This window comes from Myotis daubentonii, chromosome 2 (assembly GCF_963259705.1).
Source record: "Myotis daubentonii chromosome 2, mMyoDau2.1, whole genome shotgun sequence".
Lineage (NCBI taxonomy): Eukaryota > Metazoa > Chordata > Mammalia > Chiroptera > Vespertilionidae > Myotis > Myotis daubentonii.
This window is the reverse complement of record NC_081841.1, coordinates 47,790,657-47,806,284: the sequence shown is the minus strand read 5'-3', so window position 1 is coordinate 47,806,284 and position 15,628 is coordinate 47,790,657. Positions and strand designations below refer to the sequence as shown.

Genomic DNA, 15,628 nt, shown 5'->3' with positions numbered 1-15,628 from the left:
CAAGCAGGAAAGGGTTGGGTGCGCGGAATGCGTCCCCCCAAATGCCTTGAGTAGAAAGCAAACTTCTGGTAACACGGACCGAGGGGAATTTGGAGAAGATTCCTTAAAGACAACCGCATATGTTGGCCACCAATCCGGGCAGAACGGAACAGGGAACCGTGGGGTGGAAGGGATCTTCCCAGGCTGAGCGGGGACCTAGAGAGAGAAGGTCTGGCATTCCGGAGCTTGGGGGGCGCCCGCGGGCTAGCGGGGCGCGAGTGGGCGGGCTCTGCGGGCCGGGGGCGGGGCCAGGTGATGTTGATACACAAAGAAGCACCCGAGCCCGGCCCGCCCCGCCCACTGACGCGTCCTCGGGGTGGCCGCTATAACCCGCCGCTCCCGGTGCCACTCCGGAGTCTCCATACGTCGCTGCCCCGGAGCGTCTCGCCCCGCACCACCCCCCGCTGCCCGACCACGCGTTCCCGCACACTCGCGCCTTTCCCCTGAGACGGCGGACGCCGCACGATTGGGGGGCAACTTGCCATTTCCCTTTTTTATTAAAAATTATTTTTCCTGCTTATTGTTGGGGGGGGCGATTTTTTGTTTTGTTTTGTTTACGATTTTTGTTTGAGAAAAACCCACCGAAGGAGTTCGCGTGATATTCCGGGATTCGGGAGCGGAGACCACCGAGGTAACAGCGCGCGGGGGGTCTGCATAGGGCGCGAGCGAGGCCCCGGCGGGAGTGGGGGAGGGGCCGCGGCGGGAAGGCAGCTGCGGGGGTCGTTTCCCCACCCCCCAAAGGCGATTGCGGTTGGCGGGGCCGGCCTTATCCCCCGGCCCACTAGCGGGGGGTCGCCGCCCACCTTCGGACAGGGGAGGGGTGCGCGGCGCGGGGGCCTCGTGCCCGCCCGGAGCGGAACCGCATTCTCCCGTTAGGGGGAGGGGAGCCAGCCAGGCCCGCGTCTCCGCTGCGGCAAGTCTTGTGACTGGTTTGCATGAATAAAAATAATGAAGTCCAGGGTGTCTGGCATTCGGGGGCACGGAGGTGGGTTTGGGTTTTTAGTGTAGCAGAGGCCGCGGTTGGGGAAAACGGGCCGCGGACGTTTGACAATCGGCGATCGATATTGCATCAGTTGCCATTCCGGGCATAGGAGGGGCCGGCGGCGCTAGCGCTCGCCAGCGCTCGCCAGCCACATGCCAGTGGACGGGAGTGCTCGAGGGCACGGGCGTGCGGTGTAAACAAACCCGCCGCGCTCCCGGGGACGGTCACTCTTCCCTGCTCGACGGACACTCCCGTCTGCCCTTTCCGCCCCCTCAGTGGGCTAACGGCCGCAGGGGCATTTCCCCACCCCCCCACTCCCCTCGGGAGGCCCAGGGCACGAAAGGACGGGTTCCGCGGCACTGCTGTTTCAAATGCTGGGAGCGGGGAGCTCTCTGTGCGCCTGGGCGGCATGCACACCTAGCCAATGCCTGGGTGGGCTGTGCGCCCTGCGTGCCTGTGCACGACCGGAGAGGCTGGGGAGTGCAGCCACAGACCTCCCCGCACCCCTCCCGCAGACTAGGGATCGCGGAAAGGCTGAAATACTACAATCTGCCGTGGGGCTTCGGGGTCCGAAGGGCGCGGGGCCTCGGCGGGCGCGGCGCCGCGGCGGGACCATCTTTGTTCTCCGCGGCTCGCCGTCGGTACTTTTCCGCCCCTCGGCGCGCCCCCGCCCCGCGCGCGCGAGGCTGGTACTTTTCCACTCGCCTGGCGGGGGCTGAATCAGCCGAGCTGCGCCGCCCGGCGGCGTCACGTGACGCGGGCTGGGCGGGCGCTGCGGGTCCTGACGCGCCGCCTCTACCTTCGCCCGCAGGCAGGCAGGCAGGCGGGCGGACGCGCGGGGCGGCGCACTCGAAGGACAAAAGGAGCCCAGTGTTACTCGCAGCATCTGATTCCGCCCGGTGCCCAGCATGAAGAAAGCCGAAGTGGGAAGGTTCAGTATTTCCCCGGATGAGGACAGCAGCAGTTACAGTTCCAACAGCGACTTCAACTACTCCTACCCCACCAAGCAAGCCGCTCTGAAAAGGTGGGAGAAGTTCCGTCCTTTCTTTAAAGGCGGCTTTTGCTTCTGTTTCTTAAATTCCTGTAGCACTTGGAGAACGATCTCTGAAAGAGTCTCCGGTTGTCTTATTGCAATGACTGGCGTGAAAGTCGACCCCTACTTAAAACTTAAGCATTTACATGAAGGTGTGTGACAACTAAAGGGCTGTTTTGTGTTAAAGCGTTCCATTGTCTATTTCGATCCAACTTAAGATGTTTTTCTCTTTTTGTGTTTTTTTTTTGTTGTTGTTTTCTTTTCTGCAGCCATTATGTAGATGTGGATCCTGAAAACCAGAACTTTTTACTTGAATCGAATTTGGGGAAAAAGAAGTATGAAACAGACTTTGTAAGTTAAAAATAATAAATAATTTGTGTGTCTGGCTTTATGGAGTGAAAGAATAGTTTTACTTTTAGATTTCAAATCTAACTTGCCCAAAGCTGGTTTTCTCCATTTAATTATTGTTATATGTTTGGTTATCGTTTTCCCTCTATGTAGCATCCAGGTACTACTTCCTTTGGAATGTCAGTATTTAATCTGAGCAATGCGATTGTGGGCAGTGGAATCCTTGGGCTTTCTTATGCCATGGCTAATACTGGAATTGCTCTGTTTATGTAAGTATGTGTAAGTAGTGAGTCTGCCATGCAGGGCAGTTAATATGATGATACAACGCGTTTTGGCCCCAGAAACTAACTTGAAAATCATTTGCTTAAAATTTAAAATACGAGAAACAAAAAAATAGTTTATTCTGGTATATAATTGCATGATATCAAGAAAGCCAATTAGGGAAAAATAGGACCACAATTAAAACTGATAATTAAGTCAAGTATTTAAGTTAATGGGAATAGTTAAGACAATATTTTAAAGGAACTATTGATAAATCCAGGGTGGTTAGAAATTTTATTTGGCAAAAATCTGAAGCAAAAAAATATTAATAAGCACAGTACTTCCAAATCAGTTTGGTAAATTGGCATAGACTCCCCAAGGACCTGTGGCCCCTGAATGTTTAAGGAAAACAAGAAATTTAAAGTATATATAAGATGTAGTAGTATTTGCTAACCTGAAATATGTTTGTTTTAAGAAAAGGGATTCATAAAGCAACTGAAAAGCAACCCATATGCGTTTTTTTAATATTTATTCTAGATCTGATTGCCATATGCCGTAGCAAAAAATTAATGTTTTAATAAGTACCTGCTTCTAAATGGTATTTTTTTCTTGGTTGTCAAGTTAGAATTAGTTACTCCTGTGCTTTCTAGCATGTATACCTAGAGTAGAGTTTGGGAGCTATAGAAGATTTTAGAGCAGTGGTTCTTAACCATTGTGGGGTCACTGACCCTTGGAGAATGTAGCAGAAAGTATGGACCTTAGTTCCAGAGGGAAAAGCACAAAACAAAAAAATACAGTAAAACTCAGCATACATTTTCAATAATGTTTATGTCATAGGTATTAAGTTTAAGTACATTTGGGCTTCTGGCTAAGTCAATTTCTGTGGAAGATGTATGATCGATTTTGTTGTACAGATGAAGAAACATGGAATTGTCCCTTTGTGACAGACATTTTGTTAGCTGACTGGTGTCTTCTCTTCAGGTTATGTTCCCAGCAGAGTAAAATGTTCATGAAAAGAAAAGCAGACCTTTGCAAAGCTCTGCTTTTTGGTGAAATTCCATGCTGAAGTTAAGCACAGTTTGAGCTTTAGAAGCCAGAATTAAGCTTCCTTCATTAACAGGAGGCTTTTGAGACCTCTTACTAAAGTGAAGGACCAGAAATTTACATAGAATGGCCCCTGGAGTTCCAAAGTTTTTAGTGGGAGAATTGAGTGGCATCATTATTAAGTATTTGAAAGCCTTCCTAACTCTTACTGTAAAAACTGGAAGCAGTTCTTAAGTGGGGTTCTAGTGCAGTATTTTACATGGCATCTCAGTTTCATAGGTAAAACCGCAATTCTGATATATTAGCCATGTACTTTGGAAATTACTTATATTTTAATAGGGTCTCTGTTTGATGATTATGGTTAAATAGTATCAGGAATGCTAAAGTAGTTTTTAATCCATCAGTATTTTACTCTGTAGCTCACCTTATCCAGTAGAATCAATCTTGAGGTTGAAAGAGAACCTCAAAGCTTCTGAAGTCCATGCATCCCTCGTTGTCATTTCAGCGTAAGGAAAGGAGGACTGGATTTGTCAGCATACTTTGAAAATCGTTTTTGATTAAATCAACAACTTTGTCTACTTAGAGGTTAGGCTGATGATTGTCCTTTCCCACCTCAGATTTAGACCCCATAAAACATTTGGCATTAGAAGAGCAGTTTGATGTCACCACCTATGTTTAACTAACAGACATCGGTTTCTTTGCCAGACCTTATATGGTACTGTATTCGGTTTGCTCTTACAGAATCAAAAACATTTGACTGTCTTCTTGTTTGCAGAGTTTAGAGTTTTCTATAAGAGTTTCCCTGATTTTGATTTGTTGTTCCTTCTACTAAAAAGAAATTTATATTTTTCTTGGCTTGCCCTGGGGGAGGAAAATAAAGCTGGACTGAGAGAGAACCTGTGCCCTGAAGGGAAACATTAGGAAACCTTAGTCCCAGTTCTTTTTTCTCCTGCCCTTTTCCAGGGAGGCTATTGCCTAGACAGTTGGACTAGTAAGTCTACTTGTTCTAAATAGCACAGGCATTGTTTGACTTTGTGACAATGCTGGGCCTGTATTCCACACCATAGGATGAAATATATATTGTCACATTAGTTGCTTTTCTGATTTATGCTATCTCAGTTGGATCTCAAAAGTACTCTTGTAGGCTGGGTTTCCTGGCAGGTATTATCACCATTTTACAGGTAAACATGAACTATTAAAGTGCAGACAAGTGGCAAGTATGCAGCTAACGGTGTCAGAATCAAATTATAAGTCTCATAACTCCACCACTTTAAAGCTTGGCTTTCCGTAACTCCCTGCATGTTTGGTTCAATGGGTAAACTCTTACTAATACTGTAGAGCCTATTTTATTTCCTGAGATATGATGTAAGTTTTTTTAGGGCTAGGTAAAAGAATATGTTGATACTCGAGCCAGTAGAGTGTCATTCTTGAGGACATGCTATCTAGCACAGGAACTATTAGGACAAGTTCCATATTTAATGTTCCAATACCAACACTGAAGAATTGTCTTTGAATAGAGCTATGCTTGTTTATAACCTCGTACCTTTTCTTTCTCTCATCAGAATTCTCTTGACATTTGTGTCAATATTTTCCCTGTATTCTGTTCATCTCCTGTTGAAGACTGCCAATGAAGGAGGTATGGTAGCATGCTTGGTGTTTCTGAAACAATTATGCCTGTATGATCTTGCTCCCCGTATAAAATACTTGCTTCACGCTACTGCGTTCTTCCAATTATAGGGTCTTTATCATATGAACAGTTGGGACACAAGGCATTTGGAATGGTTGGAAAGCTTGCAGCCTCTGGATCGATTACAATGCAAAATATCGGAGGTGAGAATTTTTTGAAAGGTGATCTGGGTAGACTTTTTGCTTTGTGTAGCAGAGTGGTGACACGTTACTTTTGGTGTCACGTGCCACATTTTGCACTTGTAATGGTATAATTTCTTTCCCTCCAGCTATGTCAAGCTACCTCTTCATAGTGAAATATGAGTTACCTTTGGTGATCAAGGCATTAATGAACATTGAAGATACAACTGGGTAGGTGCTAAGTAAGGTTACTCATAAGAAACAATTCTAGTCTAAAACAGTTAGATACATTTTATCAGAGTTGGGTACAGAATGATTATCAGTAAATTACTGTAAATGTTATTGTTAAAACTGAGAACTTGGGAGAATGAAAGGCCAAAGGTGGTAGCTGGTCCTGTAACTCTGGATAACTAAGTTCTAACCTACATGTAAAAACAGGCTTTCTACACTTTTCCCTTTATATTTACTCTTTAGAAATTATAGCTGAGTAACACCCCAACCTACGTTAGGACTACAACTTTGAATTATGTTAAAAACCGATTCCTATTTGCTTTTTGTAAATTAGAAATTCTTAAAACTTAATCTGTGTGAAATTTGTAATATCAGAAATGTATGACCGTGATGTAGACATTTTATCCTTCCAGCAAAGTTATTCATCCCAGGCTACTAACAGGTTTTTATCTAAAGTAAACATGGAGGAGATAATGGTACTTCCCCGCTTATATGCAGCCCTCTAGCTCAAAATCCAGAGGTGTTGTGGTTACCTCCATGCTTTAGAAATTTATTTTGGTAACCTGATCTATAGATACTAGTTTCTGTTGGATCTTGGTTGCTGAAGTGAGTTGAACAGAATTCACAGGGCAATTAGAATTTGAAATAATGATTTAAAAGAGAGGGTATAGTTGATGAAGGAAAAATATTGCTAGAACTCTTAGAACTCCTGGGTAGTATTTTCTCTTAACTTCAGAAGGGATCCTTTGACTAATTTTGGATTTAAGGTGGGTCAAGGTATTAAAATATTCTCTTGACAACCTGGAATAAGTCCTGGTTTGGGGGTTGTTTTTTTCTGTTTTGTTTTGTTTTTGCCTATGTATTTTGTCTATGTGTGAAAAAATTTCTTTGTTGAAGTATTTCATATGTACATTTGCTAACAAATTTCTGAAAGTAGCTTATTTTAAAATTTCCTTGTTTCTAGCATTAAAAATTACAAGCCAAAGCCATGACAAAGTTTGGTGTACAGTTTTTCTAAAAATGCTCAAAGATAAGATTACTGGCTTAACAGTGCCTCTTTGTTCCCTATATTAGTAGCAAGCATTTAAGAAGTGTTTTATGTTATGAATCAACTGGCAGACTTCCCAGAGCAAACAGTGGGACAAAAGTTACACTGTTTCATACCCCATTCCTAACCTGAGTGAACATTCATCTAGCACCAAAGTTAGAGATTTACTCCTGTTTATAGGCTTTTTGAATAAGTGATACTTCCAAACCTATCTTTTTTGTGTATGTTTTTATAGTATATATATAAAATGAGTCTTGTGAGAAGATGTGTATATTATTCTGAGAATATCTGTGACTGGTTTTGACCTTGTTTTTCTTTTCTTTAATTCAGACTGTGGTATCTGAACGGTGACTATTTGGTTCTACTGGTGTCGTTGCTGCTCATTCTTCCTTTATCACTGCTGAAAAATTTAGGTGAGCAAACCCATCTCTAAAGAGACTTGAAATGATCCTCTCACTAGCTAATTGGCTTTCTTTTAATAGACATTGAGATCTAAAAAGCTCTAAAAACATATTTTTAGGAGTTGCAGCTTACAAACCTCTTTAGTTCTTTCAAAATCCTAGCAGGATCACTACCAAGGCACTAAAATATGGTGTTGACATTTTATAATATCGTGTACTTTGTAAATAATAGAAAGTTTTTATTTTAATTATCAACTATTTTTAACTAATTCTGTAGCTTAGTATGTAAGAATTAGAAACTTAATATTGTAGCCATATTGAAGTCTTCCAAGCAGAATTGAGTTATTTTATTTAATAGAGAAAATATATTTGCCCTAAACTTACTTCATTAAATTAACATTTATCTCCCCCCGCCAGGATATTTGGGATATACCAGTGGCCTTTCCTTGTTGTGTATGCTGTTCTTTCTGATCGTGGTAGGTATAATTTCTTTAAAGCTAGAGATTTTATTTTTTATAAGCCCTGTCACATCATTCAGTTTAACAAATGAAAAATAATTTATTTTCAGGTGATTTGCAAGAAATTTGAGATTGCTTGTCCTTTTGAAGATGCAGTAAACAGCACCTTCATAGAGCCAACAGCTTCAGTACCTTATATGGCTTTTAACACGACTGATGATACTTGCAAACCACATTATTTTTTCTTCAACTCACAGGTAACTAAATATAATCTTCACTTTCTGAAAGGAAGATTTTAGGGAAGAAAAGGGGGGAAACTACTGGAAATTTAAAAATAACTCCCAAGGTAAAGGAAGAGGGGTAAGAGCTGCTCTTTAGAAAACATGATTAGCTTATTATTGAGGACTGAGAAGAAAGCATTGGTTTGTGTCTTAAAGTAGATTAAGAAATGAGCCCTAGCTGGTTTGGCCCTGCAGAATAAAGGGTCCCGGTTTGATTCCGACCAAGGGCACATGTCCGAGTACAGGCTCAATCCCCAATTCGGGGCATGCAGGAGGCAGCCAATCAGTGATTCGCTCTCAGCATCAATGTTTCTATCTCTCCCACTCCCTGCCTCTCTGAAATCAATAAAAATATATTTTTAAAAATAGATTAGGGCTGAAACCGGTTTGGCTCAGTGGATAGAGCGTAGGCCTGCAGACTGAGGGGTCCCAGGTTCGATTCCGGTCAAGGGCATGTACCTGGGTTGCGGGCACATCCCCAGTGGGAGATGTGCAGGAGGCGGCTGATCGATGTTTCTCTTCCATCGATGTTTCTAACTCTCTATCTCTCTCCCCCTTCCTCTCTGTAAAAAATCAATAAAATATATATTTTAAAAAAATGGATTAGGAAATGAAATATATTATGTTAATAATTGATACATTCAGAAGTTAGGATACTGATCACACGTAGTGAACAAACGAGAAGATTGGAATTTAATTATGTAAGGAAAACTATTGTAGGTTTTGATTATAACAGTTGAACATAAAAATATAAGTTGCACAACTGTGATAAGACATGAGTTTGTTACATTGGGATATTGAGTACATTTTTATATCTTTTGCAGACCGTCTATGCTGTCCCAATTTTGACTTTTTCATTTGTTTGTCATCCTGCTATTCTTCCCATTTATGAAGAGCTGAAAGAGTGAGTGCTATACCTATTTTAATATAGATTTATTGGGGAAAAATTATGTGATTACTGCTATAACTACTGCTAATAAATATTTTTGTGTTTCTTTGAATTTATATAGCCGCAGCCGTAGGAGGATGATGAATGTATCCAAGATTTCATTTTTTGCTATGTTTCTCATGTACCTGTTTGCTGCCCTTTTTGGATACTTGACATTTTTTGGTAAATAATGTCTGTTTTTTAAAAAAGAATCACATTGTGAAATGAAATTGATATTTTAATATGTATAATTCTATTTAAAATTCAACCTGTTTTAGTATATTTCATTTGTGATAAGAAATTGAATTTAGAGCTTAGAATTTCCTATAGTATATTTAATCAATAATTTTTAGAAACCAGGTTCAAAAGTATACCATTAGTCATTTGATGCCATTTTTTTATGATATACTTAATATCAACGTTCATCCTACCTTTTTCTTCCCATCACTTTCAAATTATACAACACATACAAAATTGTAAGCCAAATCATGGGATTTAGCTGTTTAGCTCCTGTTGTTTTTAATGGGGGTCATGTGGCTAAATCTCTACTTGGTATTTAGAAAAATTTTCCTTCAATGTTATTTTAATTGCATTAACCCTAATTCTAAATTAATCTTATTAGCCTCTTAGTTGGTAGTCATTTTGTGAATAGCTAATAATAATAACTTTGTAAATTCTGCCGCAAGTTAGATTTTCTACCTAGTCTCCAGAGAAAACAGCACACTTAAAAGTTTTGTTTTTGTCTTTCTCCACAGAAAAAGTTGAGTCCGAATTGCTTCACACATACTCTAAAGTCTTGGGAGCTGATATCCTTCTCCTCATTGTCCGTTTGGCTGTGTTAATGGCTGTCACCCTGACAGTTCCAGTGGTTATTTTCCCAGTAAGTAATCACTTGCTCTCTTTTCCGCAGGAATGAGTTTAAATGTGAAGATTTGTGCGATTTTTATCTTCTGGGAGAAGGGAAACCCCATGAGAGCAATATGGAATTGATGGTTGTTTTGAGGGGGTTTTTAAAAATACTTTGTAAATTTTTAAAACCTCCCAGGGCATGTTTTTCATAATTGAAGGTGTTAAATGATCCCTTCATATGTTTAGAAAACAGCAGTAGATGAAGAGGCACAATTTTATTTAAAATAGCTGCTTGTTTTAAATAGATTTTCTATTTGGGTTTTTTACTAATTAAAGCTGAAACTTTAATTCGTTTATCTGTTTGTTTATTTTTGCAGATCCGGAGTTCCATAACTCAGTTGTTTTGTCCAACAAAAGATTTCACATGGTGGCGTCATGGTCTCATTACAATATCCATCTTGGCATTTACCAATGTGCTTGTCATCTTTGTCCCAACTATTAGAGATATCTTTGGTTTCATTGGTAAGTTTTAGAAAGTATCAAGCTTGATTTAAGTAAGAGGAATTTAAGGTTTAAGCAGTGGATGGTAAGTGGTTTATTGCACTCTCAAGAAATGGTAAATGTTCTTTTACAGGTGCATCTGCAGCTGCTATGTTGATTTTTATTCTTCCGTCTGCCTTCTATATCAAGTTAGTTAAGAAAGAGTCTATGAAGTCTGTGCAAAAGATTGGGGTGAGTAAGAGATTATGGCTGTAGAAACTAACAATCTTCCAATAACAAATTCCTCAACCGATTTTAATTTTAGTCTCTAGCTATCATTTGTTATAGTTTCACTTTTAAGTTTCTAGTAAATGTTTCTGTAACAGTGTGCTTCGCAGATGAAAGATTGGGGGCAAGGAGGTGAAAGACAGTTTGCCATCTAATACATGCCTAACTTAATTGCAAGAAAGTTATTAGATATTAGAGAGATAAATACTTAGCTTTTAGCACTTGTTGAACCAGTATTTGGGGGGCTGCCTCTTGTGTAACAGGCACATTTAAATGGGCCTTGAGTATATAAAAGAAAAAGATGGGGTGTTTAGTCGAGCAAGAAAACCCATCTTCAAAGCAAAGCTATCAGAGGGTCTGATATATTAAGTGTAAATGATTCTGGTGGGTCTGTTTAGGAAAAAAGACTGCTTTTCAGTTTTTATTCTCTACCATTCTAATCTGATTAAAGTACTAGAATTGTTTATAAGCCAATAACTGTATCTTGTTTACTCAAAGTATATAGTGGCAGTAATTGAAGGGTAGGATTAGAAGTAAAATTCTGCCTCTTAGAAAGACTTGGCCTGGACTCGGGCTGCATTTTAGGATGACTTGGGTTTGTTTTTGTGACCTCAATTTTTGCTTTGAAAAAATCCAGCCCATGCTACTTTACAAAGTAGTTTATTCAGCAAAGAAAATGATTTACCGTTTAATTTGAGAGAAAGAAGTTTAATAGTGAAATTTTGGAAGGTTTCAGAGAGAGTTAGTTTGTATTATAGAAGACTCTTTGATTACTTAAGACCATTTAAATATCTTTAGCAAGGGGAAACTGTAGTTCTGTAAAATGTTGCGGTAATTTTAGTAATGACAAGCCCATTTTTAAAAGTAGAAAGAGGAATGTTGAACGTAATGTATTTTGTTGCTTGCTGATCAGTGTTCTCTGTGTGCTCCTTGCAGGCCCTGCTCTTCCTGCTCAGTGGTGTAGTGGTGATGATCGGCAGCATGGTGTTGATTATCCTGGATTGGGTGCACAATGCCCATTAGCTGGCACCACTCAAACTGCAAAAGTCCGTTTGATGCCAGTGTTGAGTCAACTCTCAACTACTATGAAATTTCACCTAATGTTTTCAGTTTCACTTCCTTTTGAAGTGCAGATTCCTCGCTGGTTCTTCTGAGTGCAGAATAAGTCAACTCTTTTTTTTTTGTTTTGTTTTTTGTTTTTTGTTTTTTGTTTTTGTTTTTTAAAGGAACTATTCTGTATGATAGAAATGGACATTAACAACAAAACCACGAGTCTCGGGTTAATGGAAGTGACAATTTTATTCCATTCCAGAGAATGGACGAACTCTTAACTTTTATCAAGCCACATGTTTGGCTGTGTCATTGTTTAACTTGGATATTTTATGGTTTTACTTGAATGTGCCTAATGGAACCATTTGATGTGAGAAACAATTCTTAATTTACAGCAAAGTATTGAAATAACCATTGAGAAAAACACTATTATTTTTTGTACCAAAAATATTTAAAGACCTCAGAAGCACTATTTTACTTTTAAAAAAATGCTTTTTTTGAACATTGTCCAAAAACAGTTGTCAGTAAATTCCGTAAAAAAATTTTCATTGTTTAAAAACAAATGTATTATGAAATGAATTGCCTTTTTGTAGGCATAATAAGCCAAATATGTTTTTTATCCAAAATGATTTTTAGAAAAAATGATGTAATGAAAAATTGTACTATGAGTAGGACCATAGTTTTTTTCCATTCAAACTTAACCATTTAAGGATAATTGATTGCCTATTGTTATACCAAATCAGATGAACTCTGTTCATCATTTTTCTTCTCCGCTTCCAACTAATTTAGTTCATTCAGACATATTTATGGCTTCAGTCTGGTAGAATGGAAGATAATGCAGATATTTCTGTGGGGAGTAAAATAACTAATTTTGAGGTACCAAATAGTGCAATTGGGTAAAACAGGGTTTATTCAGTTGCATCTGTTTCCAGAGTTGGATTGACAGCTCTGGGTTTTTTTGGGCCAGCCCTTTTTTAACATTGCTTCCAGCAGTGGGAAATGGGCATTTGATGGCAATAAGGCCAAAACTATTCTAGCCAGAGTACAACTTTTCAAAATGCTCATCTACTACTGGAAGTGTGAATTACTTGATACTATATGGCTTAGTCATGTTCATGTTTTGTCTACAGTAGAGGTCTAATCCAGTTTACACCGATATTTGGAATAATGTAAGTTCTCTTCATATAGGCCACTGGGTTTCATGCAGTAAGCTTTCTAAAAAACTTACTTGCACTGGATTGTCATCTCATTCTTGTACAACACAGAATTATTTGTTTACATCCAACAAATGGTTAGCTAGGGAAAACAGTGCAACCTGAGTGTAAGTAGTTGGTACAACTGCATGTTCACCCTTCCATATAAATTCCAGTTAGAACTGAAAAAACTAGTTGGCTTTTAAGAGCACATTTATTGTATGTTACGGTGTATGGTGAATATATTATTAAATAATGTGGTACTTTGCTCATCAGGCATAATGTCTAAAATCTAATATACATAATTCCATTAGTGGTTGAGGGAAGCAAATAATGGAATCATCAATTGGTCATCTGGCTGTTAAGGTTTTCTCTTGAACTAAACATTTTTAGTTCTAGGCAAGGGCCAGAAATGGGGCAGACATGGTTTTTGTTACGCATTCTTGTATTATATGTGACTAGTTTATAGATGAGATATGTCTGTACTTAAAGACCCTTGTGGAACTGGAAGACGTCTTGTAGTGCTACTTTGGTGAAACCAATGGTCCATTTGTGTTTGTTTCTACAAAAGTAATTGGGGACCATCTAGAAAGGCAGTGAGAAGGCAGATTCTACAGCACTGCTTTCATCTAATTGGACTTTGGTACTCCCTTCGAATCCAGAACCTCGTCTCTAGTTCAGACCAAGAATTGGTACTTATGCTGGAATTCCTGAAAGAATTGCTGATTTTGGATCTAAGGCCTCTCAGAGAACACCAAGTAAAGGTTTACATCCTTTCCTCTGGGAGGAAAAACTCCATCAACCAAGAAAGAATGGAAAGAAGTCCTCACAGCTATCAGTGTGGGGAGGCTCAGCCAATCTTCTTTGGCTGTTTGAGGTTCAAAATCAGTTGCTTAGGATAAATTCCATTGCATGATTTTCTTGGAGCTATCTTGTCTGTCTTGAGGTTCCTGAACAGTGAATTCCCATTAATAAGCAGTCTTCAGTATTAAAACCACTGTCTTGTCACCTCATTTTGCATTACTGTCTTCCGTGGGTGTTTCAGTTATAACTGTAATGTTATTTATAGAACAGCAGTAATCCATTAAAGCTAACCTATTTTTCAATATTTATGATAATCTATGTACATACATTGTCTGTCCATATGTATTTGTAAATAGGTTGTATATAATTCCATGGGTCAGGTTTGGGTCTTGGGTTCAAGTGTATATATTCCTGTAACTTTCTTAACTGCATTTTGATGAATTCACATTATGTATATCTAAGAATTGTCCCAAAATTACCTGTACAAAGATGTCAATATAAACAAATTGATAAATTGTGTAAGCACTAAAAATTTTAAATATTGTTTAAATTGTATTTGCAATAAACAGACTGGTTAACCATTTTTTTTTTTCATGAAAACTTGGTGCAAATTTAGATCTCTTATTTAAATTTTAAAAAGATCTAAATTTTCAAAATGCAGTAGTTATCAAAATGTGATCTAGTGTAATGAAATCAAATGTGATCTAGTGTAAGGAAAGACCTTTGAGAACATAGGTGTGTTAATCTTATGTATATAGTGTAAAAATCCCCCTTGTACTGTTAGAGGCCAACAATTCCAGTATGACTTGTTGGCAAAGAGTGCTACACCGTTTCAATGAAACATTGTATGTTTTAACTAAACTAAAATAAATACATGCTTAATCCTGAGTAGCAGTGTTTCCTTTGGGGTAATGGGATCAGCAGTGTCTGATGTATTTTGTAAGGACAGCACCTAGCATATAGGCCCATATGTTTTTTATTATAATGATGAAGAAAATGGTCAGGGAAAACGTTCTGCTTTTAAGTTCCTAAAGATTGTCAATTGACAGGAGGAATAAGAAAAGCACTAAAAATCATCTCAAGGACCCAGGTTTGAACCTGCTGTAAGTAGGCCAATAGTGCATCAGAATCACTTGGGGAGCTTTAGAATAGATTTCTGGAACAAGTGCCTTCAATAGGATTCCATAGGTCTGGAGGGCTGCCCAGAATTTTTCCCCCCTAGAAAGCTACCCAGGTGATACCTGATGCACAGTGTAAGGGGTGCTGAAACTCCTGGAAGAAGTCAGATTAGTTCTACTTTGGTGAATTAGCAGAGGAAGTGCTGTAGAGGACTGAATAGACAAGCTGGTGGGTATGTAGATGTACCTTAGTGAAGAGGATTACTAAGATACACAGCATAGTTTAGACCTATTTAGGGCTCCTGAAGTGAGCTATCCAAAGTGGGAACAAAAAGGGGGTTACCACAGAACAGCAGGTGTGCTTGGGAGTGGTTCCAAAGGCAAGGGGATTCTGCAAGAAACCCCTTATTAACCTTGGTCAAATGGGAAGAAATTTGTGAGTAGAAAGTGAAGCAGGATTTGAGCAATAAAGTTACTCATCTGAGAAACTTTGAACACCTACCATGTGCAACTAAGATGCTCATGGGAAAGAGGGTAGGGTTATGTGTCAGACTTTTTCTTCTTAATTTTCTGTTTTTAATATGTTTTTATTGATTTTTAGAGAGAGAAAGGGAGAGAAACATCAGTGAGAGAGAAGCATCATTGATTGGCTGCCTCCTGCATGCCCCCTCCTGGGGATCCAGCCCACACCTAGCTGAGAATTGAACTGGTGACCTCTTGGTGCCTGGGGCTAGCCCAACCAACAGAGCCACACAGGCTGGGCCAGACTTGGGTTTTAACAGAATCTGTACATTTTCAATTAAACCATTCTTATAAAATGATACCCAAATGAACCAAAAGGCCAGTTTATTAATCTAAAATTAGAAATATATTTAATAGGTCCACTGAGGAGATGAAAATACAGTTCTATAACCAGACAGCCAGCTATTCCCAAGAAATTTCAGTAAGCCTGAGGAATGATCTAGAAAGATTTGTAACTAAACCAG

At 39.5% G+C, this 15,628-nt stretch overlaps 1 protein-coding gene across 1 annotated transcript; it reads left to right on the top strand.

Annotated features, from left to right (window-relative positions):
- Nucleotides 1-377: 377 nt before the first annotated feature.
- Nucleotides 378-14,412, top strand: SLC38A2 (solute carrier family 38 member 2). The gene is given in 17 exon segments (XM_059682655.1): nt 378-670; nt 1,833-2,045; nt 2,324-2,405; nt 2,556-2,671; nt 5,270-5,343; nt 5,445-5,537; nt 5,663-5,744; nt 7,123-7,205; nt 7,611-7,669; nt 7,762-7,908; nt 8,757-8,836; nt 8,943-9,043; nt 9,616-9,740; nt 10,087-10,231; nt 10,344-10,441; nt 11,414-11,490; nt 11,492-14,412. Coding segments are annotated over 16 exon segments (1,590 nt in total). The 5' UTR covers nt 378-670; nt 1,833-1,929; the 3' UTR covers nt 11,604-14,412.
- The last annotated feature ends 1,216 nt before the right edge of the window (nt 14,413-15,628 follow it).